At 42.6% G+C, this 27,146-nt stretch overlaps 2 protein-coding genes across 3 annotated transcripts; one reads left to right on the top strand and one right to left on the bottom strand.

Moving 5' to 3' along the window:
• The first annotated feature begins 1,014 nt into the window (after window positions 1-1,014).
• LOC311360376 (uncharacterized protein) lies at window positions 1,015-9,573 on the top strand. 2 transcript variants are annotated; one of them, XM_084480440.1, is made up of 4 exons: window positions 1,015-1,098; window positions 1,286-1,355; window positions 3,641-3,746; window positions 7,066-9,573. In XM_084480440.1, exon 4 carries the CDS (start codon window positions 7,225-7,227, stop codon window positions 8,896-8,898), a length of 1,674 nt encoding a protein of 557 aa, XP_084336566.1. In that variant the 5' UTR covers window positions 1,015-1,098; window positions 1,286-1,355; window positions 3,641-3,746; window positions 7,066-7,224; the 3' UTR covers window positions 8,899-9,573. The 2 variants fall into 2 exon arrangements, with proteins under 2 accessions (XP_084336566.1, XP_084336567.1); XM_084480441.1 differs by lacking the exon at window positions 3,641-3,746 and having other exon boundaries at window positions 1,025-1,098.
• Window positions 9,574-11,674: 2,101 nt separating this feature from the next.
• crfb16 (cytokine receptor family member B16) lies at window positions 11,675-25,334 on the bottom strand (the record flags this gene model as incomplete). Its single annotated transcript, XM_084480784.1, has 7 exons — window positions 11,675-11,764; window positions 15,133-15,284; window positions 19,837-19,978; window positions 21,016-21,140; window positions 21,705-21,895; window positions 22,677-22,803; window positions 25,277-25,334. The coding sequence occupies 7 exons, from the start codon at window positions 25,332-25,334 to the stop codon at window positions 11,675-11,677; spliced, it is 885 nt and encodes a 294-aa protein (XP_084336910.1).
• Window positions 25,335-27,146: the final 1,812 nt, after the last annotated feature.

The following is a 27,146-nucleotide window of genomic DNA, read 5'->3' as shown; positions in this document are numbered from 1 at the left end:
GAAAAACATGTATAGGCTAATCCATTGCGTGTATGTTGCATGTTATATCATATTTAACATTATTAGGAGGAATAAGAAGAAGATCACTTTATTGAGCCCCGTGGATAAATGCATTCTCTGCATGAACCTATCAAACAGTGTTGTAAAGATATGCGACTGACATCCTTACAGTGTAGCGTTCAGGTACCGACTCCAGCATTTGTGCACTTGCCTTGTTCATCTACTGGGTGGGGGGAAACCGGAGCATTTCTTAGAAATGGTGTGACTTCAAATAATGACATAGCCACGCCCCCTCCCGACTGTAGCCCACCCAGCTCAGCTTTAAAAGGCGCGGTAGAGAGAGGGAGCTGATTTCAAATAAATGGTCTGACTTCCCCATGGCATCCTATCGGTTATATAATATTCACTTCATAGTTTTTCGTTTTTAGATCTGGAAACACCCAGCAAGAGTTTTATTACTAAATTAAAGTTAAACGATGATGACATGAACATATAGAAACAAGTATACAGATAGTAAGCTACTGAATATACGAATCGACTAGGCCTAGGTGCATAGGCGTTTCACGCACAAGGCCATTAGTGCCCATGCATGTGCCGGTGTCAAAAGTAGGTCAATCTAAACATAAATGTTACACAATTTAAGATGGGTTAAAGCTTATAGGTATCGATTTTATGTATAACCTATTTTGATTTTGAGATATTTACTTCATACATATAAATAGCCCAAAGGCCATAGGCTCGGCTGCGTACATATTGGAATCATATAAAGAAAACATGTATAGGCTAATCCATTGCGTGTATGTTGCATGTTATATCATATTTAACATTATTAGAAGGAATAAGAAGAAGATGTAGGCCTACTTTATTGAGCCCCGTGAATAAATGCATTCTCTGCAATGAACCTATCAAACAGTGTAGCGTCCAGCTCTTGTACTGGGTGGGGGGAAACCGGAGCATTTCTTGGAAATGGTGTGACTTCAAATAATGACATAGCCACCCCCCCTCCTGGCTGTAGCCCACCCAGCTCAGCTTTAAGAGGCGCAGTAGAGAGACGGAGCTCACATCCTGCTCTCAGGAGACGCAGCCAGGACAGCCAAGGTAGAAACATTCTTTGATCATTTATATTGACACCTAATACAATTGTTGCGGGTGGTACTGGTAGGGCTACTGATTTTGTGCACCCGTTTGCAACGTTATCACTCGAGTGGACAGAATGGATGGACGTTTCATTGTGATTTATATTATTACAAGTGCGGTACCTATTTAACACTGAGTTTTTCATTAGGTCTACCCGGAGCTGGTCTTATCTCTGTGTTGAAGGCTGAACCTGGACCTGGGCCAGACCGATACAACAGGTGCGTTCACGTCATTGCATTGTAATGTAGGCTATTTAAAAACAAGAATAGGCCACCTCACAACTGCTATGATTAAACTTTTTTAACAACGAACCACAAATATTGTTTAGTCCTAGGCAGTGGCGTCACTAGGCTGTTTTATTCGGGGCTAAAGCCCCGGATCAAATTGAAATAGCCCCGAATCTATTTTTGTTTGAAAAAAAAAAAAAAGACAATTCAACCGCCGCCGCCCCCCGTCAATAATCCCGTCCGCCCGCGAGAGGAGGGCGCGTCCGCCCGCGAGGGGAGATCAGCAAATATCATCATAAAGAATCAACCTCTTAAACAGTTGTGTTATTATTATTGTACTTTCAACGTTTTTGTTAGCCTAGGCTACGGTACATTTATGTTGATTTAAGATTTTCAGTAGAGTTCTCGAGTCCTCTCCATAAGTGGGTTTCCCGTTTAAAAACATGTTGGATGCGTGCGCAGCCTAAGGCAATAAACTGTTATTTTCCTTAAACTGCTGCACTCATATTAGAGACCACAGCATTGTAATCAATGAATAAACAGCATTGTATTGCCATTTTCCTTTGAAAGCTTGATAATGAAATAATTAAATGCTATTCCCAGAGGTAAATGTAGGGTAATGTTTGTAGCATCATCATAATATCACTGACTCAAAGACTATAATTTGACGGCATAAATCATTTGTATTCTAAAGAAATTAAGCTCGCTTTAGTTAACTAGCTAGTTAGTTAGTTAAGTGAGTAATGAAAGCATTATGAGTTATGAACTTGGCTTTTGTGGTTTAGTTTGGGTAGTTAGGTTGAGTGGTCATTCGACAGATGCAGCACAGCAGCCTATATTATCTCGATGGGCCTATGTATGTAGATGTAGACCTAAGCTACGTTTTACGTCAAACATTTGTGAGACAAAGTAATTCTATATAAATGTTAGAAAAACAAGTATTCCCATAAAACCTTATCTCGATTATTTGTTCGGACCACAAAACATGTCACAGTGGATGTTTTGTGCATTTTCCCGCCCTATTTTGGTATTTTCCCAGCTCCTCCCTATTAGGCTTATTAGCAAATTCCAATAACCAAGAATCAAATGTAGAATAAAATGAATATCTAAAATGGGCAATAATAACCCTAATGGAAGGGGATGGTTTGTGAACATCCAGTGTGATCTGCAATATTAAAGGTCCCATGACATGCCACCAGGTGCCACCACACAACTAGGTGGACACGCCCACCTGTGATGTCATAAGGGGCAGATCTCTAATCACTCCACACCTGGTGGCATGTCATGGGAACTTTAATGACAGAATAGGTTGTTACGACCTAAAACCACCCATATGTATGTATGTATGTATGTATGTATGTATGTATGTATGTATACATGTGCAGCAGAGAGAGAAAGTATCATAATACTTAAGAATATATAGTTTGTTTCCGTCGACCTCCATCGCTCGATTCAACAATTCCATCTAGTCTCCCCATTAACTCCCAGCTTCCGACCTTTGAACCCTCCGGTTCAAAGGTCACGGTTCCCCGGTCCTGATTCAAAGGTCACATTAAGATATAAACAACGTACATATTCAAATGAAAATAAAATACAGGCCATAGGAAAATAAAACATTCTGCACAATGCATTCAAAACCATGTTAAACATTTATTAACACCTTTTAACTTAAAAAAATTAAAGGGAAATATAGCACAGGGCTACACATGCCTTTATCACTAGTAAGCTTGATTACTGCAATGGTCTCCTTACAGGTCTCCCAAAAAAAACTATAAGCTACAGCTTGTTCAGAATGCTGCTGCTAGTGTTCTAAGAAAGACCAAAAAATGTACATAACATATTACACCAATTCTTAAATCGTTACATTGGCTCCCTGTATGTCAGAGAATTGATTTTAAAATCATGTTGCTAACCTATAAATACCTACATGGTTTAGGGCCAAAATATTTAACTGATATGCTTCCACTACGTAAGCCTTCTAGACCACTAAGATCTTCTGAGACCAATCTGTTAATTATCCCCAGAGTCAACACGAAAAATGGGAAAGCAGGATTTAGTTACTATGCAATAAATAGCCAGAATAAACTCCCTGAGGATTTAAGACTTGCCCCAACTCTGACAGCTTTTAAAACAAGACTGAAGACTTTTATGTTTGCTTTAGCTTTCTGCTGAATCTAAAATCTACAATGCTTTTTTTTAAACTTTACCTATATTTTCTATCTATTTTTTATTTTGTTACTAACTTTGCCTTTATTTTCTATTTTTTTTTTTACCAGAGAGACACATGATCTGATACCAGAGAGACTGGTTTAGAGTCCTAGAATCTGGGTTGGAGTCCCAGAGAAAGGACCAAGTTCCTTTAGGTCGGATTGGAGTCCCAATGTTAGTATACCAGAGAGACTGTTGATCTGATCTTAAATACATTGCACTTAATAAAATGCTTTTTTAACTTTGCCTTTATTTTCGATTTTACTTATCTATTATTTTATTTTTATTGTATGACAATGTTTATATGTTGAAGCACTTGTATGAAAAGTTCTATATAAATATAGTTGCCATGCCTATATATATATATATATATATATATATATATATATATATATGTGTGTGTATATATGTATGTGTATATCAGTGGCGGCTGGTGGTTTTTAAAGTGAGGGAGGAAGGACTGCACGCTTGGTTGCCATTGGCCTGCTTGCACTTGTTAGTGGCGTATGGTGGCATAAGTATGTGAGACCCAAGTTGTTTCAGGGTGTTTTGGTGAACTACAAAATAGCAGGGAGGGATAATGCAAAGCCAATTAGTCAAATCAGGCCTACTCTTGATTTGTAAAACTAAATCAAAAGATTTGGGCCTATCATTGGGCCTATTTTTGCCCTCAATGACTGAAGCTATTGGTTGTAATTTGTATGTTTATTTTCAGCTTTTTGTTAAAAAGAATTTAAGAAAAATTAAGACAAATGACCAAAATTGATGCCATTTAAAATGCATCATGCTCTGAATCATTCACTAACATCCTTTCCACAATATTAAACAGAACACACAACTATTGACATGGGCTGTAAGCCTAACATTGTTTGTGGCAAATGTGGATGTTAATGAATGTTTCAGAATGTTGGTCATGGTGTTAAGCCAATTAAGATTGAGGGACTTCATTTATAGATCAAGTCAATCCTCCTAGCTGATTGTGTTGCAAAGATATCAGTGACCTGGTCATACCAAACAGGATATTTTTAAAGTGATTTCAGAATAAGGGCATGTGTAGCTCCACGTTTTCGCCACCCTTTCAGACGGCTTGGTAATCCAACGGTGAAGTACTGAAAAATAGGTAGGCTCAGCGCGTTTATTTCGGCAGACTTTTGGCGGTGGAAACGCCAATATAAGCAAACCGAGCTGCACCGAACCACACCACTTTGTTCTTGTAGCCTAGAGACTTGAGGGGATAAACCCTCCCTCCGAGCTGCTCCACAGCCAGGGCTCCTGCTTATTGGTTCATAGCGCAGCCAGGGCTCCTGCTTATTGGTTCATAGCGCAGCCAGGGCTCCTGCTTATTGGTTCATAGCACAGCCAGGACTTCTTCTTATTGGTTCATAGCACAGCCAGGGGTCCAGCCTATTCGTGAATAGACGTTTATGTGATTCAGATCCCTTAGCTAGTCCCACCCACTCAGAGGAGGAATTTCCTCCTCTCTCCCATTGAACCCCATGTTATCCACCGGCCGCCAGTAGTGCCCGAGAAATTAATGGAAGTCAATGGAGGCTGAGGGAGGAACGTCCTCCCCAAAGTAATATTCAATAGGTGATAGGGGGTGCTAATATCTCTTTACCCAGGGAAACGAACATTACATATACAAAGGCATTAAAGTAGTCATATTTAAGGGCATTAATTCATTACAGTAGTCTGGGCAATCTACACTTTTTATTCTCAACAATGTTAAGGAGGATCTTCCTCCCTCTCCTCACTGGAGAAGCCTCCACTGGTGTATATATATGTATGTGTATATGTATGTATATGTATGGGTATGAGTATTTGCTGGTACAACGCCCCCTATCCACAGGTCAAAGAAACAGCAATACGTCACGTATGTCAAGATTCTGTCTACAGAAAAAATTATAGGGATTATAGGGAAATCATAGTTAAATTCTCACTGGATAATGCAACATATTAAGATAGTTTGGCATTCAAATTAGTTTAGATCAATTTCTAGAGAACTTCTATCAGTGAATGTATATGATGATTAGTTTATTTAATACATAATTTTCTATTATTGCCATGGTGATGGATACGGATGCTGCTAGGAGTGAGCTAGAGACCTGGGGGGGCCTCAAGGGCCTCAAGTACATACACGATTATCAATTAGTCTCCTTGCAAAACAGGGCAACACAGCAACGTTGACATAACCCTAATCCTAATTCGCAGATCGCCAAACAAACTAAACCTCATCAACATTCACAGAAATGCACATTTCTCGCAAGACATGTTATCGAAACCCATAAAGCTGAGACTACTTTTAAATATAGCATGTTACACTCAGAATGAAACAATTTTACCGCTTTTCCACCGACAGTATCAGCTCGACTCGACTCAACTCGCCTCGACTCGGTTCCAGGCGCGTTTCCATCTAAAAAAGTACCTCTTCAATGTGGGCGGGTCGTAGAAAAGAACCTCTCCACCATGGGCGGGTCGTCATTAGGTTTTAATCACGGGAGACGCGATTCCCGGGAAATCTGAATCTGATCAAGACTATTTCCTGATTCCCGGGAAAGGTTATGATGGGAAATAAAATAAAATAAAAAGCGCAATGACTGCGCGTCTATTGTTGTCATACGGTAACGTTGATGGAGGCGAAACTCAAGCCCTAGGAAAGGAACAACACTAAAACGGAGCCGGTCCGTGGACTCCAGCCACGCCGGACACACACAACCACACCCGACACACACAACCACGGACAGCCTAACTCTAGCCCTGGGAAAGGAGCGACACACGGCGAAACACTGATCAGTGTTCCCCTCGGGAGTGGGTTCGTGGACTCCAACCACGCCGGACACAACTTAACTTTGAGTGATTATTCCCATTTACAGCCGCTGGCCAATCAGTTACCAGCAGCCTGTTTACGTCACACAAAAGTACCTACTCCGCTCGCTTGGAACCTCGACGGAGGTAGTACTAAAAAAAAGTACCCGGTACTAGGTACCAGGTACTTTTTTTGCCAATGGAAACGCAAAAAAGGCGTGGCGAGTCGAGTCGAGTCGAGCTGGTACTGGCGGTGGAAAAGCGGCATTTTTCATTCATTTTGTTTTGGCAGACAGAAACTTGAATCAACCCTGTATCAGCAACTAAAAAACTGAAAGCTCAGAAAATGCATACCTTACACGTAACATTAACCTCTTACGTACAAATGAGGCGTTATGAAGCTCCCAGCTACCAAACCAGCAGAGCACTGAGAGTATCTTCTGTTCAATACATGTTTTCGAGGGAGTGAATGTAGTTGTATGTTTCAATCATTACTAGACTGATATTTTTTGAATATTATGCGATCAAAGTGACCTGCACTAGACACACATTTGCAAACACTACACTAAGTATGACAAAACAACTATTCAATGATTGAGATTGGTTAATAGTTCTCTATGTTTGTCCCCAATTGCACATATAATAATAACAAAACTGTTTTCCTGACATGTTTCTGTCTTGTTTGCAGATCACACAGGGATATTTCTACGAGAATCAACCTGGTTTCAGACAGGGAACAAACTGTTGATTGTCAACAGTTCTTCCTGCTATCTTCTCAACTCCTCAGGAAGCTCCTTAAACCTTTTGAATCAATCAGAAATCTGAGAAGTTCACAAATTGGGCTTCAATGATGGAATCTATAAAAGAAATGATTATCCCAAGCAGTTGGCAGTCCCCTAAGCGGTTAGCAGAAGCTGTTAAGAAAGAAGGTAATAAGATTAAAGGACATCCAGGTACTCTGGATGTTTACATGCTTCCTCTGAAAGCCCATCCCATGAATGTAGAGGGATGCAAGCGCTTCATATTTGGAAAAGACTCTGCTAAACAGAACCGCACCATCATGGTTCTAGGAGCCACTGGGGCGGGGAAGTCCACCCTGGTCAACGGGATGATCAACTACATCCTGGGGGTCACATGGGACGATACCTTTAGATTCAAGTTGGTAGACGAGGGCACGGCCAAGTCTCAGGCTCACAGCCAGACCTCTGAAGTCACCGTGTACAAGCTCAACCACCGAGAGGGCTTCAAGATCGACTACTCCCTCACTATTGTGGACACGCCGGGTTTCGGAGACACAAGAGGCATAGAGAGAGACAGGATGATTATAAGTCAGCTAGAAAATTTATTCTCGGCTAAACTTGGAGTCAGCGAGATTGATGCCATCTGCTTCGTGGCCCAAGCGTCTCTAGCTCGGCTTACACCAACACAGAAATACATCTTTGACTCAGTGCTCTCCATATTTGGCAATGATGTGGCAGAGAACATCCGGATATTGGTGACATTTGCAGATGGCCAACCCCCTCCGGTTCTCGAAGCAATCAATGAGTCTGAGGTCCCCTGTCCTAAAAGGAAAGATGGTTTACCAATTCACTTCAAATTCAACAACTCTGCCTTGTTTGCTGACAACAAGGTACCCGGTGCGAACAACAAAGGTGAAGACAATGATGATGATGATGATGGAGAAGGTGGGGGCGGCTTTGATAAAATGTTTTGGGACATGGGAACCAACAGCATGAAAAGATTCTTTTCTGCTCTGAATGTCATTAAGACCAAGAGCTTGACCTTAACCAAGGAGGTGCTCAGAAAGAGAGGTGAGCTGGAGAACTCCATAGAGAATCTCCAGATTAAGGTGAAATTGGGCTTAGCTAAACTTGAGAGAATTAAACAAGAATCTCAAATTCTCCAAACACACGAGGCAGCGATCACAGCCAATGGGGAATTTGAGTATGAGGTCAGCTTCATGAAACCTGTTCAGTTTGACATTTCCAAAACAGGAAATTACATCACCAACTGTCAGCAATGTCAAAAGACCTGCCATTATCCCTGCGGCATACCAAACGATGCTGACAAGAGTGGTTGTTGGGCTATGGGATCAGATGGCCGCTGCACACAATGTGACAACAAGTGCCCTTGGAATGTGCATTTCAACCAAAAGTATCGCTGGGACTATGACCAGGTGACGGAGAAACGAACCTACAAGGACCTGAAAGAAAAGTATGAGAAGGCTTCTAAGGAAGCAATGTCCGTTGGAGACATCATCAAAAAGATGGAGCTGGAGTATGACTGCCTACAGGACGAGGTGGTCAGGCTGATGGAGCGCTCAGCCGAGTGTCTCAACACCCTGAAGGAGATCGCTCTGAAGCCCAATCCACTCTCAACACCTGAATACATCGACCTGCTTATAGAGGGAGAGAAGTCAGAGGCCAAGCCTGGCTACCTGGAGCGCATCAAGAAACTCCAGGACATGAGGGAGAAGGCGGTAACCATGGGGAAGGTTGCCCGCGGAGCCAAATTGCTCTAGATGTGGGGGCAGGATAGTCCAGTGGTTTAGAACCTACCAGAAAGGGACTGGGTCCATTTAATAACATGTGCTTAACATATTAAAGCTTTATCTCTGATTTAATAACAAGGATGCTGTTGATAAGAATTGATAACTGACAGAAATTAAACATGTTGGTAAAAATGTAATGATTTTTTTTGTGTGTTTCATGTTTTTGTCATGTTTGGCTCTCTGGCTGAGGTCACGTTGAGTGTGACTGGTGATTCGCTCAGTTTCGATCGCAATGTTGAAATGTTTTACCCTGATTATTACCCTGATTGTGATTTTGTTTATTGTTCTGTTTACTTTATATGCATGGCCACAGTCCCCCCTCCAGCTGAAACACTGAGTGTATTGGCTTACTGCTTAGCACATTGGATTATGGCTGTGATGTACTTTTATGATGAGATAAATGATGATGAGAAATATTAAATTATATATAATGTAGATGTTATGGCAATTCATGATGCATTATTTTTATGTTTGGGTCCCGGGGAAACACATATTACTCTTTTGGGTCTCGAAATGAAATGGTTTGGAAGGTTTGGAACCCCTGTATTAGAGGACAAGAACAAAGGCTCTAAAAACTATATTTACTTAAGTATCATTGTGATGCCTTCCTGTTACCTAAAATATAATTAAAGATGATTACAATTATCTGTGTTGACTTTAAAACTTTTTATTTGATTAATGCCCATTGTATAATCTGAAATATTCGTTTCAAGTTATCCTTTGCAGCCTTCCCCTTCGCAGCCTTCCCCTTCGGTTTAGTTTTAACAAGGTCATGGAACCACCAGCAGGGGGCGACAGACAGATGGGTTTTGTGTTAACGTTGTGTTAACACGTTTACATTACACTGAAAAAAAAATCGACTTATTGGGTTAGTCCAACTAGGGCTGGGCGATATGGCAAAAAATATTATCATGATTATTTTTTCCGTATTGATCGATATCAATATTAATCACAATATATAATTTGATACTGCTGAAACCTGAAGAAACCAGAGTGTTCATTAGTTAAACTATACAATGTTGTTTATTCACATATTTGTAAATAATTTGAAAATAATGTAAATAAAAATAAATGCTCTGACTTCACATTATCACACTCACACATTAAACTCCTTTGGCAGGGCTTCAGAAAACATCTTAAATCTTGTAGAGAGGCACAACCAATACATAAAAAGTAAACAAGTGGGTCAACAAGTGGATTTGATTGTTTTTCATACGGTGTAACTGCCGCAACAGACTGCTGTTTTGGAACAGCCCCGCTCGCTGCTGACAGCAGTGGTAGGACGGCGGGCACAACTTGTTGTTGCGTGCACACACTTTCTGTGTGGTCGCTGGGATGGTATGTTTTCAGATGTTGAGATTAGTTCAGATTAGTTGTGTTTCCCATTCGTGTTGGCACCAACCGACGGCATAGTTTACAGACGGTCTTATATTTAGCTTCATCACTTTTTAGATATCCAAACCACTTCCATATAATGGACGTTGTGTAACCTTTTTTATCTACAACTTGATCTACGGAGGATAATGCAGGTTCACTTGCAACATCCGTGCTTGTTTCTTTCTTCTTTATTCGATTGATAGTCGCATTAAGTGTGCATGAATTGGTCAAACGAATTGGAATTGGATTTTGCGTTCTGCGCATGCTCGAGATCTTTTCCAGGGGCCGTGAGCCGGAAGTAGAAGGAGATGGTACTTGTAGTAGTGGAGGAGAAAAGGATTACTGTCGTAACCAGACTCCCAGCGCGAGGGGCTCCTCCGGCGGGAGAAAGATGTTTTAGTAGACCGCTGTCAGTTCACTTCAGGGCATGTCATTTCTCAGACAGGTCTTATGGACCCGAAGTGAACTGACAGCTGTCTACTGAAAACATCTTTCTCCAATGCCGCCTGAGTTTGTTGTTGCTGGTGACGTAAAGAGGTCAACCGGTGGCTCTATTACCACTAGTTGAAATGGGCACAGCGCCACCTATGCTTCGGCCAATTAATTGATTTTCTCACCGCCATGTATAATCGGACAATTGCAGTTGTCCAATTGAGGAGCATAGACAAACTATGGCTTTAATCTGATTAAGCTATGCATGTAAACGTACTGACAGACACTGACATTTACATTGCATTCAAATACAAAAGCAGTTGTGCTTAATATTGCAGAGGCCAAAGCTGATTAAACTCCTATTGAACTTGATTATCTATGACAGACCTCTTTACTATCAATCTAATCTGTGTTTATATTTATAACTGAAAAGTAAGAAAGCATATGGATTAATTTGAATATTCACATAAACAACAAGGTTTAAGATTTCACTGATACCAGCGTCATTAATGTAGTCATCACAGGTTCTGAGTCGTAGGCTAAGATGATACTTCAGTCATTGAGGCAGAAACTATCAAAAAAGGTTTATTAAAACAAATTGAATGTGTTTCTCTGTCATAACCGCAAAGAGACCGTCTACAAAGGGTATTTCAACACCAATGACCAAAACCCCTTCTCGAACTTTAACAAGCACATTAAAGAGCTACTAGCCAAACTTCTGGTAGCTAATTTGCTATTTACATTTGTGGTAAAACATTGCCGTCCTCCTCCAGACATCTTCCTCTCAGGGTCTTGTTATGTGATAGTACAACAGGTAGTCCTACAGATGTGTTAAATCAGGCAGATCTTAACATGGATTTGCTGTTATACTGTATATAGTCTTAGTCTGTGGGAGCTGCGATGCTAACGGCTACGGCGCTAATTGACTGGACAGTCCTCACGTGAGCTCCACCAGAAGGAGGGCTGCGATTGGCTCACAGATCTCCACCTGTTCAGGACACGGCAGTCCCATCGGCCAATCAGGTTGCTGCAGAAAACCAACAGAGCATCTAGTTAAGAACCTCGTTAAGAAAAGTGTTTTGCCTTCATTTCAATAACATTTGATTTTTGGTATGTTTGCAGTTAAACTATGTACCAAACAATAACTCATTAAAGGGCTAGTCTTTTGAAACAGGTTCTCTAGCATCTCTGTTCAATGTATTTCTGCTAATACATTCAACACTTTACTGTAGTTGTTTTTACACTAAATTGCAATTAAACAGCAATTTAAGCACTTTTCTGAGTGTGTCATGAAATTTGAGGGAAACTGGACATTAGGGTGGTTTAAATGTAGAAGGAGTGGGATTGGTCGTATGTTTGAGGATTACCTGTATCATCCTGCCACAACAGTGTCACTACCCTCTTCTCCTTTGTGTCATTAGTGACATTTTTGTCCCTTGTGTGAATTAGTGATTCTGTTCACCTATGTTCCATGTTTTTAATGCACAGGATACACACATCAGGATAATTAGTAGTGCTGCCGCGATTAGTCTTAATTATTTAGTCGACGTAATCAACCATGAAAGTTAGTCTACAGCAATTTTTTTAGTCAATTTTTTAGTTTAGTTTTTTAGTTTTTGAGTCGTTTTACTATTGACTGCCTATTTATTTTTGTTCTCCGTCTCAAACGGCTCACTGCAATTCACCTCCACACAAATCTGTGTGCTGTGCGCGTCCTGCTGGTTAATCAGCTATCCTCTTTCTTCCCCCTCCCCCTTCACTGCTTTGATATGAAAAATGGCTGAGGCAGGTGAGTCCTCCGGATCAAGTCGAGTATTTCAGGCCAACTGGTAAAAGTGTGTCACGGCTTTTAAACATATAAACCATAATAATAATAATAATAATTTATTTAATTTGTAATGCACTTTTCATCGGCACGATCTCAAAGTGCTACAATAAAAACAACAAAGCAGGGTTAAAATCACTATGTGGTTAACATTTAAAGGCCTTTCTAAATAAAAAGGTTTTCAGGCCTGTTTTAAAAGAGTCTAAGCTCTGAGCAGCCCTCAGCTGGGTTGGGAGGCTGTTCCAGAGGCGTGGTGCAGCCGAGCAAAAGGCTCGGTCTCCCATGGTGGAAAGCCTGGTCCTAGGGACTTGGAGGAGCAGAGTATTGGTGGATCTGAGGGTGCGGGTGGTGGACTGTAAGGTGATGAGTTCTTGGAGGTATGTGGGTGCAAGTCCATGGATGCATTTATGGGTAAGTAACAGGATTTTGTAATTGATACGGGATGAAACAGGGAGCCAGTGCAGCGATTTGAGGATGGGAGTGATATGTTCGTGTTTACGGGCCCTCATCAGGACCCTGGCAGCGCTGTTTTGGATGTATTGCAGCCTCTGGATGGTTTTGCCAGGTATCCCGATGAGGAGCCCGTTACAGTAGTCCAGCCTTGTGGAAATGAATGCATGGACCAGTTGTTCTGCTGCTGGGAGGGATAGAGTGGGGCGGAGTTTGGAAAAGTTGCGGAGATGGTAGAATGAAATTTTGCACAGATGTTTTATGTGATCGTTGAAGGTCAGGTGGGGGTCAAACCGGACTCCCAGGTTTGTTGCTGAGGAGGAGAAAGGAATGATCTGTCCGTCAAAGGTAAGTTGAGATATGGGTGAGGAGTGAACCTGATGTGGGGTACCAATGAGGAGTGCTTCCGTTTTATTGCTGTTTAGTTGAAGGGAGTTGTTATTCATCCATGTCTTGATTTCCTCAAGGCAGGAGGTGAGGGATGACAGGGCTGTGGAGGGGTTAGGGGCGGTTTTGATGTATAATTGTGTGTCATCAGCATAACAGTGGAAGGAGAGTCCGTGTTTGCTGATGACTTGACCGAGGGGGAGCATGTAGGTGGTGAAGAGGATGGGGGCAAGGACTGACCCCTGGGGGACACCACAGGTGACGCGGAGTTTCCTGGACTCACATCCTCCGAGCGAGACATGTTCAGTCCTATCTGAGAGATAGGACTTAAACCACTGTAGTGCGTTGTCTGTCAGTTGGACGATGTTATGGAGACGCTCAAGGAGGATATTGTGGTCCACGGTGTCGAAGGCTGCGGTTAAGTCCAGAAGGATGAGAAGTGATGGTGACCCTGAGTCAGCGGCCATCAGAAGGTCATTCGTCACCCTGAGCTATGGACGCCTCGGGACGGTCAACGCACTGCGGCATCAGTTACTTGATGTTGTTTTGATTGAAGATCGGCAGGTTGTAGTGTGTGTGTGTGTGTGTGTGTGTGTGTGTGTGTGTGTGTGTGTGTGTGTGTTGCAAGCGATTTCAAAGTAACAAACAAACAAACTCAAAGCCGATGCATGCATGCCTCCAAAACTATTCATTCAAAACCAAATAAACAAATCAAAAACAGTGTCGCTTATTCAATTCAAATACTTTATATTCTTTTCAAAACTTGGGAATTAATACGGCACGGTACCAAGCGGTTGAAAACAATGTTGGCGTCTCCTGTGTGTACCTTGCGCACCTGCATTATATTACTTAATATGACTTTGGCAGTAATGTTTTAAACCCCGCCATGTACACAAGTGTAAACTCGAGCAGCATAGCTGCGTGCCTGCCTGCTTTCAGCGCGTAATTTTTTTTTCACAATTATTATTATTTTTATTTTATTTTTATTAGTCATTTAGATTAGTCGATTCATCCAAAAATTTGTCGACAGATTAGTCCTTAGAAAATTTGTCATTAGTGGCAGCACTAATAATTAGCCCGATTTGGTGGCCGATTTACTTTGCCAGATTATCCTGTGGTGTGGGGCAAATTATAAACATGTTACTATTCACAATCCGATATCCTGTAGTGTGGGGGAAACCCCAATGAAAGAAGCCGTGGAAGCAGGCAATCGATAGCCAATTGGGTGCCTGAATTAACGTACTTAAGGCTACAAACAATTCATCAAGTAATCATAACAGAAGCCATGGCGGAAGTGGGGTGGTCTTCTGAAATGGAGGAACAGCTTGTAAAATTGTCAGAAAAAAAGATTGCTAAAACTACTTTACTAGCTTTAGCTTACTGTGTTTTTGTGGAATGAATTGGTTAGTGTGTTGGCAATATTGTTTCCTTCCACACACTAAATTACCTAAACAGGTAAATGTATCTAAATCTATCGTTTTCTAAATCGTCGATTGGGTACCCAGCATAAGTTCCCTAGTTTCGACTCATTTATCAGTTCTTTGATTGTTGTCAGTTGGTTTCCATCTGAAAAAATCTTCATGAAGTAAAGCACACTTTTAACCTACCCTGACAGCAGGGTTCTTATTGGTTGACTTGTTATCTCTGCCCACATAATAAATAATAAATAATAAAACCACATAATAAAACCTTTGCTTTTCAAGAGGACATTTATTTCACTTTCTTTGACCTACCAGCGAGAAGGGGAGGGGCTCTTTCTGGAAGTGGGCGTGGCAGCCCTCTGCCTTGCAGTGGCCAACAGACCAGAAGACGGCAAACAGGAGCGCCGCCATGACTACTACCGTTACCATGGCAACTGTGGGCTTCTTCCACGGCTTCTCATGATCTGGCGGGGGTCATGTGGTGAAAAATCGAATTCAAGTCAACTTTGTTTGTATAAAAATGTATCACAGTCACAGTCTGTTCACAGGGTTTCATTCGGGAGTATGTGTGTGTGCCTGTGTGTTCGTGTCTGAGCGTGTGTGTGTGTTTTTGTCTGTTTGTAGTTGTAGGTGCAGGTAGATATGCGTGCGTGTGTGTGTGTGTGTGTGTGTGTGTGTGTGTGTGTAGTTGTATGTGCAGGTTGGTGCAGAGAGATAAGAGACAGCAGAGAGAGAGGTCGTGTTTCCCGAAGCTCCGCTAGACAGTGGCAAAAACTACTTAATTCATCGTTCAGGTCTACTTTATTTTATTTTATTTCATGATCATAATACTTAAGAATATATAGTTTGTTTCTGTCAACCTCAATTGCTCGATTCAACAATACTTTTTGGCACTTTGACTACCGGATCAGACCGCAGCAACCTTGGACTTTCCTATCGCCAACATGCCTCTGTACTCGGATGTCTCAGGCACAGAGACTGGGAAATGCACAGACTGCACCAAACTGCAACAGACAGTGGCTCTATTTGAAACGAGGCTAGCAGCATTAGAAAAATGCAAAGGACTCCTCCAGGATACAGTGCCGATGGGTGAGTTTGCTGAGCTAGCTCAGACAAATACACAACAGGATGATCAATGCTACACTATATCCATCCCGAAGCTGGACAAGACAGACAATTCCAACTGCCTCTCATTGGCACAGAGTCGGCGCTAAGCCCAAACAACATTCCAAAGTGAATCAACAAGTTCACTCAACGCCAAATTCTAAGCTTCCCAAAGCTAAAATCAGCCGGATTAGCCAATCGCTGAAGTTTACCATGACGCTGAAGAACCGGTTCCTGCCACTCCAGGAGTCCACGAACGCGCCTGCCACCCATGCACCCCTAAGCCCCGAGATGCGTCCAGACGGATGGTGTGGACAAAGACCGACCATGACCCTGTTGCCAGAGAGGCCAGCTGCGCATGCATCTGCCACCCGTGCACCCCTGAGCCCCAGGATGCGTCCGGACGGACGGTGGGGACAGAGACGGAACAAGAACCAGTCGCCACGGAGTCGAGCTGTGCATGCGTCTGCCACCGCCACCTCAAGCCAACAAGGGCCCATCTCACAGAAAGCAGATGAACCAGACACTCTGATTGTAGGAGACTCAACCATAAAGGATATAACCGGTAAGAAGATCAAAACATGCTACTTCCCAGATGTGATGGTTAGTGATGTCAACCAGAAACTAACCACAATTATATTGGAAAACCCCAAAATCTCACAGGTTATTGTGCATGCAGGACTTAATGATATTCGAAGAGAACAGTCAGAACTTCTGAAGAGGGATTTCACTGAACTATTGGACACACTGGACAAATTACACGTTAGGTCATTCATCAGTGGACCCATACCAGCAGTTGACAGGGGAATAAACAGATTCAGTCGTCTACTTGCACTGAATACATGGCTTTCAAGAGTCTGCAATGAAAGAGGAAGGGGCTTTATTGACAATTTCAACTTGTTCTGGGGGCGCAAATATCTTTTCAGAGCAGATGGCCTACACCCAAACAGGTTAGGCTCAAAACTGTTAAGGGACAATCTTCTCTTCTCACTCTCCCACCATGAGAAGAAGCGAGACTACAGCCTCCCCCACACATCTACTGTCCCACTATCTGACACACAGATAGCAGACAGACCACAGACCTTGAAGAGAGACAACAGCCTGCCCGACACCATCGACACCATGCCTCCCCCCTTTGCCTCTGACCTCCAGCTGTCTCCCGTTGATGATGACCACCAGCCTCATCTCTCCCATAGCCACAACGACAACTCCAGTTCCACTGTCTCCTCCCTTTATGATTTTCCAGATGAATTTAAGAAACTCAGAAATGTTGGCATCAAAATTGCATCTGCATCAATGATACCATCCCCACGTCATGATCACAGTCTGATAACACCCAAGCAGAGGGTGCCCCAGCCCCCCCCTCCCTGTACTGATAGTAGTCCTGATTATTACTGGCAAAAAAGGGAGACAAAAAAGGGTTCAGCCATAGACACAGCACAAAGGAAGTTTTGCATAATCTGTTGAACCCAAGGTTGCCTACATCAAAACATGGCAACTTTTGCATTCCTGCTGTAATCACTAAGAGAGTAAACAAAGGGAAACTTAGACGCACTGCTAACCTGTCAAATCTCATACCTATTCCCTCCAAACCAAAATCAACCTTAAAGCCTATCAATAACACCATCAGGATGGGTCTACTTAATGTTAGGTCTCTTAATAACAAATATTTTTTAGTTAATGATTTTATTACCACTTCTCAACTGGATTTTATGTTTTTAACTGAAACATGGCTAGAACAAAATAACAGTGCAACCGTTCTGATAGAGACAGCTCCTCCCAACTATAACTTTTTTGATGTATGTAGATCTGGAAAAAAGAGGTGGAGGGGTTGCTGCTATATTTAAAAATGTATTTCAGGGGAAACAGATGCTATTTGGTGATTTTCCATCATTAGAATACCTTTGTGTTGGATTGAAATGTTCCCCCAGAGTTCTCCTACTAATTATTTATAGGCCACCCACATATGCTGCAAATTTCTTAGATGACTTTACAGAATTATTGTCTAGCATCTCCACAGACTTTGACTGTCTAGTTATAACTGGTGACTTCAATTTAAACTTTTTACCATTTTGGACACATTTGAAATGTCTCAACATGTGAAAGAGGCTACTCATTGTAAGGGGCACACTCTAGACCTGGTTATCACAAAGGGTCTCAATGTTTCAGATCTCTCTGTGACTGATCCTTCACTGTCTGACCATTCTTGTGTTTTCTTTAATATATCTTTTATTCCCGACATACAGACAAAATCAAATACTGTCAAAAAACGGTATATCAATGAACATTCTAATGTACTTTTTAAAAAGGCCATCTCCTTGCTACCACCTCTCAACCCATGTTCTGCTGATGATCTTTTAGAAAACTTTAATTTGAAAATTTTGAAAGTCATAGATGTCATTGCACCTTATAAGGTTAAAACGATTTCTGGAAAGCAAAAGGCACCTTGGAGAAAAGTTGCTTTTGTAACAGCCCAGAAAAAAGAATGCAGGAAGGCTGAACGCATATGGCGTAAAACAAAACTTCATATTCACCATGACATCTATAAAGAGAGCCTCTGTGCCTACAATTTAGACTTAAAAAGTGCTAGAGAAACATTTTTCTCCAATATCATTAAAAACAATACTAATAATGCCAAAACCCTATTTACAACTGTTGACAGACTGACCAAGCCCCCAACACAAATTCCACCTGACCTTCATTCCACTCAGAAATGCAATGAGTTTGCAGCATTTTATACTGATAAAATTGAAGGCATCAGACGCGCCATCAATGTCTCCACTTTAAACAAAAATGCTGGACTACCACCATATTCAGGCAAAAGTAACATGGCAATGACATGCTTTAATGTCATAGATTCTAAAATTCTTGTGGAAACTGTGACACAACTGAAGCCATCCACCTGTTGCCTTGATACTTTACCACTTTAAGAATGTTTTTGACTGCCTAGCAATAGACATATTGCAAATAGTTAACTCTCTCCAATCAGGCACTTTCCCAAAAGCCTTAACTGAAGTTATCAAACCCCTTTTAAAAAAACGGAGCCTAGATGCCTCTATTATTAACAACTACAGACCAATATCAAATCTACCCTTCATAAGTAAAATCATTGAGAAAGTTGTTCTCCAGCAACTTAGTGACTTCCTGGCATCAACTGGTTGCTAGGCTTTACAGGCAACTACAGCTTGTTCAGAATGCTACTGCTAGAGTTCTAACAAAGACCAAAAAATGTGAACATATTACACCAATTCTTAAATCATTACATTGGCTTCCTGTATGTCAGAGAATTGATTTTAAAATCATGTTGCTAACCTATAAATCCCTACATGGTTTAGGGCCAAAATATTTAACTGATATGCTTCCACTACATACGCCTTCTAGGCCACTAAGATCCTCTGAGACCAATCTGTTAATTATCCCCAGAGTCAACACGAAACATGGGGAAGCAGGATTTAGTTACTATGCAACAAATAGCTGGAATAAACTCCCTGAGGATTTAAGACTTGCCCCAACTCTGACAGCTTTTAAAACAAGACTGAAGACTTTTATGTTTGCTTTAGCTTTCTGCTAAATCTTAAATATTTATTATTTTATTTTATTAGTAACTTTGCCTTCATTTTCTCACTTTCTAAAATGCATTTCTTTTAACTCTGCCTTTCTAAAATGTTCTTTTTAAACTTTGCCTTTATTTTATATCTATTTTACTTTTTACTTAACTATTGTTTTCTTTTATTGTATGACAATGTTTATATGTGAAGCACTTTGAGTCTGCTTTTTGTATGAAAAGTGCTATATAAATAAAGTTGCCTTGCCTTGCCTTGGTGTGTGTGTGTGTGTGTGTGTGTGTGTGTGTGTGTGTGTGTGTGTGTGTGTGTGTGTGTGTGTGTGTGTGTGTGTGTGTGTGTATCTTACTCGTGATGGTTACACAGTGTGTGTCTGTGGGGCCGCTCCTCGGCAGGCCGTCCAGGTAGGTCCACGCCTGGACGCAGTACACCGCTCCCTCCTGCAGGGCGGTGAACAGCATGGGGGTCTGTTCCACCTGGGCCGTGACAGCCTAGCTTGGAGAGAACGCTCAGTGAGCACGGGGCACGTGTTGTAATGAACTGAGGCCTCCGGGACTTTGGCCCCCCGGGATAACATGTTGCCCTGGGAATAGGGAGGTTGTGCACCAAGCGGGCACATGTGCATCAGTTGGAATAATAACATTTACATTTACATTTAGGGCATTTAGCAGACGCTTTTATCCAAAGAGACTTACAATAAGTACATTTGTCAGAAGAAAGAGAAACAAATATATCGCTGTCGGTACAGTGAAGATGTTCATAGAACCAAGTGCCAAGCACTAACAATTGCTAGGTTAACCCCTACCCCGTATACAACAGAGATAGCTAGGATAAGATGCTACACCATGCTAAGTACTATTTGCCAGGACGTGTCTTTATTTCATGCATTTGCATTTGATTTATATTAATTTATAGTATGAGATGAGTCCCTGATATCGTATGTTGCATGTTCTCTTGTTAAAAAAAAACAAAAAACATAAACCATCAATGGATTTAAAGCATTTTTGAAAAGAAAAAAAAAAGGATGGAATTATAGCGTTTTGGAAAAAAAAAAAAAGTTTGAATTTATAATCAACAATATTGTTGTTTGATTTAAAAATCATTGTTCAACATGTTCAGACTGGGCCAACAAACCATTTTAACAGGATCGCTCTCCCTGTCACTCTCACCCTGACACCCTCCCTCACCTCACGCTCTCACCCTGTCACCCTCACCCTGACACCCTCACCTCATGCTCACCCTGTCACTCTCACCCTGTCACCCTCACCCTGCTGTCACCCTCACCTCACACTCTCACCTCACGCTCTCACCCTCACCCTGTCACTCTCACCCTGTCACCCTCACCCTGCTGTCACCCTCACCTCACACTCTCACCTCACGCTCTCACCCTCACCCTGTCACTCTCACCCTGTCAGCCTCACCTCATGCTCTCACCCTGTCACCCTCACCTCACGCTCTCCCTGTCACTCTCACCCTGTCACCCTCACCCTGTCACCCTCACCTCACGCTCTCACCCTGTCACCCTCACCTCACGCTCTCGTCCTTGTCTCCAGAGGGTGATGCCCACGCTGGCCGTCTGTGGAAGACGTTCAAATGAGACGCGCACTCCGTCTCCCATCGTCGCCACCGCCATCTCCGGAGGACTCAGCAACGCTGCGGACAACCATTACATCAGGAGACAGCAGGACCACCAAAAACCACCTGCACCACCCACCATTACATCAGGAGCACCAGCCACCAAACACCACCTGCACCACCCACCATTACATCAGGAGCACCACCCACCATTACATCAGGAGCACCACCCACCATTACATCAGGAGCACCACCCACCATTACATCAGGAGCACCAGCCACCATTTCATCAGGAGCACCACCCACCATTACATCAGGAGCACCAGCCACCATTTCATCAGGAGCACCACCCACAGTCGCTTACATCAGGAGACGGCAGGACACCAAACCCCACCCACGCCACCCACGCCTACATCAGGAGAGCTCCTGTAAGGGGCTCAACTGACAGAGCATGGCGTTCCCACTGCCAGGGTTTGGGGTTCGATTCCATCTGGACAGTGGGAATCACTGCTCTCACAGCCATAGTCAGCCATTCAGGGCCAATCTGATAACTGGCAACAGTTACTTCAAGTCGGACATTGAGCGTGCATCAGGGCATTGTAAATCCGGCCAAAGCTCTGCCGTGCCGGCGCAGCGACTCACTCTCTCTCCGGTTGAACAGCCCGCTGAGACGCGCCCAGGGCGACACCTGCTGGCCGCACTTGGCTCTGACGCGGACGCCGTAGTCCGAGTCGGAGCCCAGGTCAAGGGTCAGGTCGCAGTGTGTGCGAGGGGTCCGCCGGCACTGGGGGGCGTCCAGCCAGCTGTCGTTCAAAATGGTCCGCTCAAATTCCCTGCAGAACATTGGACCTCAGATGAACAGGAGGCTTCTACATGGAAGTACATTTGTTAAATATAGGCCTATATAAATGTATATACTGTGTGTGTGTGTGTGTGTGTGTGTGTGTGTGTGTGTGTGTGACACACACACACACACTATTTACAGTTAAAATATACTGTACTGTACTATAGTATAAACGACATTCATTTTAATTACGGCTGTCAAGCGATTACAATTACAGGCTCTGTGATTAATTAATCTAAATTAATCGCATACTTACATTTTGCAGAGAAAGTATTTCTAAATAATTTAATTCAAATAAATGATGGCAGATGAGTGATTCAATGAACAATAGACATAATAGACTTTAGTTCAATGTCTCTTTTATTTAAAACATGTCTTTCATTAACATACGGTGCAAACATTTTTATCTCACTCAAGATGCAATGCATCTCAGGCAAAAAATATACAATACTTTGTTTTGACTCTAGAGGGCACTATACGACCGCGATTAATCTGCGTAAATTTTTTTAACGCGTTATTTTTCATATGATTAATTAATCGAAATGAACGTGTTAATTTGACAGCCCTAATTTTAATACATTCATGATCATAATAACATCTCAACCTATGGCTGGATGAATCCTAACATATATACTGACCGTGCATATGCATTTCATGTGCCTACTTCTGGTATATATTATGCACTCTGACTCTGTATTTAGCCTACCACAGACGCAGACAGGCCTTCGGTGTGCAGTGAGCACACCTCCGCTATCGGCTGAACGACTCACCCCTGGAACTGCACGGTGTACAGGGCTGCAGTCCCGCAGGGCGCCACTAGGGGCCGCCAGGTGAGCGTGTGTCGCATATTTACAGAGCCGATGGAGACGTCCTGAAGTGCTGGCAACGGCCATGAGTCTGTCGAAACACACACACGTCAATCAAGCGAATTAACCTCTCACCGTACAACATAACAAGTTGTACTTCGGTTCAGCCATTCGTCTCCGTTTTACTGCCAGCCTGTATTCATGTCTATAGGCCAACGTATGTGGCCCCATAAGCTCAACTCAAAACGTACTGCTTAATAATAATAATAATAATAATAATAATTAAAACTGCGCGCAGTGATGACCTCGTACCGGCTTGCGTCCGCGTCACGTGCCGTCGTAACATGTGCGCTGACAATTGCGCACATGTTAGGACTGCACGTGACGCGGCCGCAAACAGGTATGAGGTCCCGTTCATCACTGCGTGCAGTTTTAAAGAAGCGCAGTTTTAAAAATTTTCAAGAATTTATGTAATCTGTAGAAGCAGATGAGATAAATTCCCTAGGAGGAGTTCATTCAAATACAAGACGAAAAAGACCCAAAATGGCCAACTTTCACGGCACGCCACGGACACGCCCTTCAACGTACAGTCGCAAATAGCACAGCGTTTATTCAGCACCATTTCATAACTGTACTGACCAATCTTGAAGCAGATCCGATAAATTCCCTAGGAGGAGTTTGTTCAAATACAAGGCGAAAAAGTGAAATTCCATTCAAAATGGCCAACTTTGACGGCACGCCACGGACACGCCCTTCAACGTACAGTCACAAATAGCACGGCACTTATTCAGCACCACTTCATGACTGTACTGACCAATTTGGAAGCAGATCCGATAAATTCCCTAGGAGGAGGAGTTCAAATACAAAGCGAAAAAGTGAAAATGGCCGCCGAGAGTGAAAATTAAAAATGAAAATAGCCGACTTCCGGTGGGTTTTGGGGCATGGGTCCAAGAGGCTTTTCTGTAGGTATTGGCACGTTATACGTGCCTACCGAGTTTCATACATATTGGTGAAACGTGGCGCAGGGGCTGCTTTTTAAAGTTCCTGTAGGGGGCGCTACAAACACGACAAACACGATGTTGGGTTCATCTTGTTCAGAATTTGATTCCGAACAACTTTTGTAATGGAGTCGAGATCATAGGAGTCCAACTTGATGTTGATATGAGCAATTGACGATTTTGTTCTTGTTCTTGTTTTTGTACGAATTTTTGTTTTGTCAATCAACTTAATTTTACTTGAGGAGTTGGACCTTTGGACCCCAATAGCCACTGTGTCACTCGCGTTCAAATCAAACATTGCGTCTATGAACTGTGGCGATTTTAGTGACAGGCCACGCCCATTTCGATGCCACGCCCTATTTGAAAATATTTTGAGTTATTCTTGTTCAGAATTTGATTATGAACAACTTTTGTATTGGGGTCAACATCATAGGAGTCCAACTTGATGTTGATATGAGCAATTAACTATTTTCGCAGTTGAAACCACGCCCTTTTTAGAACTCAATGGCTCATGGGTGCTTTAAACTTTATCGTACAGATTAATTCTTTGGTCAGATTGAAGATAATGGAGCATAGATGATGTGGGCAAAAGGATTTTTGAAAGTCAAAAAACCTGGGATCGTTAGGCAATTTACTGTTTTTAACTAAATTCAAAATGGCGGAAAATCTTGCAACCCGGAAGTGTTCAGTTCAAGAGGCTTATTTGTTCAGCATGTGTATATGCATGTGTGTGCAAAGTTTCATGAGTGTAGGTCAAACCGGTTGAGAGTTATGCTCGTGCAAAGTTTGCATTTTTGGGCAGTTGCTATAGCGCCACCTTTGGGCCAATCAGTGTAATTTTTGCTGTGTGCTAATCTTGGGGCAACCTCTACACGTCTAGTGAGTTTCGTAAAAAGCGTGCGATCAGTAGGGCATGTGCAATGCAAACGCGGCGGAATAATAATAATAAAACCAAGAATTACAAGAGGTTCCTTGCCAATGCAAACGCGGCGGAATAATAATAATAAAACCAAGAATTACAAGAGGTTCCTTGCAGGTTCCCTGCTCGGTCCCTAATAATAATAATAGGCTGTTACAAGCTTGTATCTAGTGGTTTATATTTAACATCTATAGTCCTACGAAGAGAAGGCTAGTGAATGACAAGGCTATTTATCAGAGTTCATTGAGTGTATTTTGTGTATTAAAATATCTTAGGTCGTTTTCTGGTGTTCCCGGCCTCTAGAATGTTGTGAGTGAGTGAGTGAGTGTGTGTGTGTGTGTGTGTGTGTGTGTGTGTGTGTGTGTGTGTGTGTGTGTGTGTGTGTGTGTGTGTGTGTGTGTGTGTGTGTGAGTGTGAGTGAGTGAGTGAGTGAGACACAAATAGATGTCGACAATCGCCTAACCTGCCATGGATGCTCTCTCAGACTAGAACCAACAAGGAGAGGAGGACGGAGAGAAAGAGACAGAGGAAAATAAACGAGAAAATAACAAAGAAATTAGAAAGAATATGTAAATGGAAAAAATAAGGCGATAACTAGTGAAAGAAAGACAAAAGGAGAGAAGGAGAAAAGCAGCAGGACGACTTACGGTGCGGCAGGCAGAGGACGACGGACAGGGGGAGGAACGCGAGGCAGAACCCCCGCATGGCCCCCCGGTGGGGGACAGGAGGGAGAGGGGGTCCCGGGGCCCTCAGCGCGCGATTTAAGAAAGGAAAATAAAACCTTAAGAGCTCCACGAGGCCACGAGCCTGTAGTCGAGGTCAACCACAACCAAAAGTAATAAGCATCCACGAGCTTCCATGTCAACGCGCCCTGGTATGTGTGTATGTGTGTGTGTGTGTGTGTGTGTGTGTGTGTGTGTGTGTGTGTGTGTGTGTGAGTGTGTGTGCGTGTGCGTGTGTTTCTGTGTGTGAGTGTGTGTGCGTGTGTGTGTGTGTGTTTCTGTGTTTTTCTGTGTGTGTGTGTGTTTCGGTGTGTGTGTGTGTTTGTGTGTGAGACACACAAACACGAAGTACACGCCCAGACATTCGACGTCAGCCTGTCGAGCCGGTCGGATGTGCTATCGTGCGGTGAGCTCCTGGAATTTAACTCACCACTCTGCATATTTTAAATCGTATCATTGGCCAATTGTAATACTGGGCGTGTAACAAATGGCCATTAGGCCCAGTATGAAAAGACAGACCTGCTGTTGTCATCGATCGCAGTTGTGTGTGTGTGCATGTGTGTGTGTATATGCGTGTGTTTGTGTGTGTGTTTGTGTGTGTGTGTGTGTGTGTGTGTGTGTGTGTGTGTATGTGTGTGCGTGTGTGCATGCATGCTTGCGTGCGTGTGTGCATGCATGCTTGCGTGCGTGTGTGTGTGTGTGTGTGTTTGTGTGTGTGCGTGTGTGTGTGTGCAATAAATAATAGCGATAACAGCCGTCCTCATAGGATCAATGATTGACAGACACATACATCCTTAATGGACTGGATGATCAAATATTTAAAAGATTATGCAAAGAAAGGATAGACGAACAATAGCTAGACACTAACCCTAACACAGACGAATAGACGATAAATAAGGTTACCCTATATGAATATATTTTCTGTTTCGTATTATATCGTATATCGTATCATAAGTATTGTATTGTATTGTATTGTACTATCAAAGTGTATTGTTCATCAAAGTGATTTCCCTTTCAACTTGAAATAAGTTGAGATTAACTACAAGACTTGATCAGTGATCTATTGAAGACTTTTTATTAATTATAATATTATTTAAGTTAAATATGAAGGTAGACTAGTTGTGCATGTGGACCTTCTTGTTCAATACGTCGGTTTCAACTTGACCAAGAGGAAGAGAGACAATGGACTTTGAACCATGATATTCTACTCATTAACTTATCGGCTGCCATAAAACACGACATGAAGCCATAAAGCTCAGGCCTGCTCTTTGTGTGCTGCAAACGTTTCTCCCCGAGACGCTGAGAAACAGGAAGACTCCTGAAACTCAGCACAGAAACTGGTTCTGCTGAAAGGAAGTGAGGTTCTGCAGGTCAATGCCTCTCATCCCATCACATTTTCAAAAAGTCTCTCAAAAAGTAAATTTCATCAGAGGAAACATCATCGCTTTGCCGTTGACGACATCCGCTCTTTTTACTATTTTTACACTTGAAAACCCATGAGCGTGTGTCCAGTGCTGGGTACAGAATGTGTTCTTCCCCCCTGCGGTGCGCTGCCGGTCCAGAACCAGAACTCCTCGGCGTCTGCAGGCCTGCGGCATGAAGCTCCACAGGGGCGACTCCTAGCTTGGTCTGGATGCAGAGTAGAGTGGTTCCGATACCAATACCAGTATCGGAAATTCCTCAGATACTGCCTAAAACGCAGTATCGGGTATCGGCGAGCACGCAAGTCCATGCGCTGATCTGATATCATCACATGATCAGCTCATTTACTACACAGATAAAGAACATCACAAAC

This window comes from Micromesistius poutassou (assembly GCF_964030765.1).
Source record: "Micromesistius poutassou genome assembly, chromosome: 16".
Classification (NCBI taxonomy): domain Eukaryota; kingdom Metazoa; phylum Chordata; class Actinopteri; order Gadiformes; family Gadidae; genus Micromesistius; species Micromesistius poutassou.
Note: the sequence above shows the minus strand (reverse complement) of the source record. Positions and strands in the feature narration are given on the sequence as shown.

Bases quoted from the DNA above. Each gene is read 5' to 3' on its own strand.
- LOC311360376 (XM_084480440.1), top strand. From the start codon at position 7,225: ATGATGGAATCTATAAAAGAAATGATTATCCCAAGCAGTTGGCAGTCC.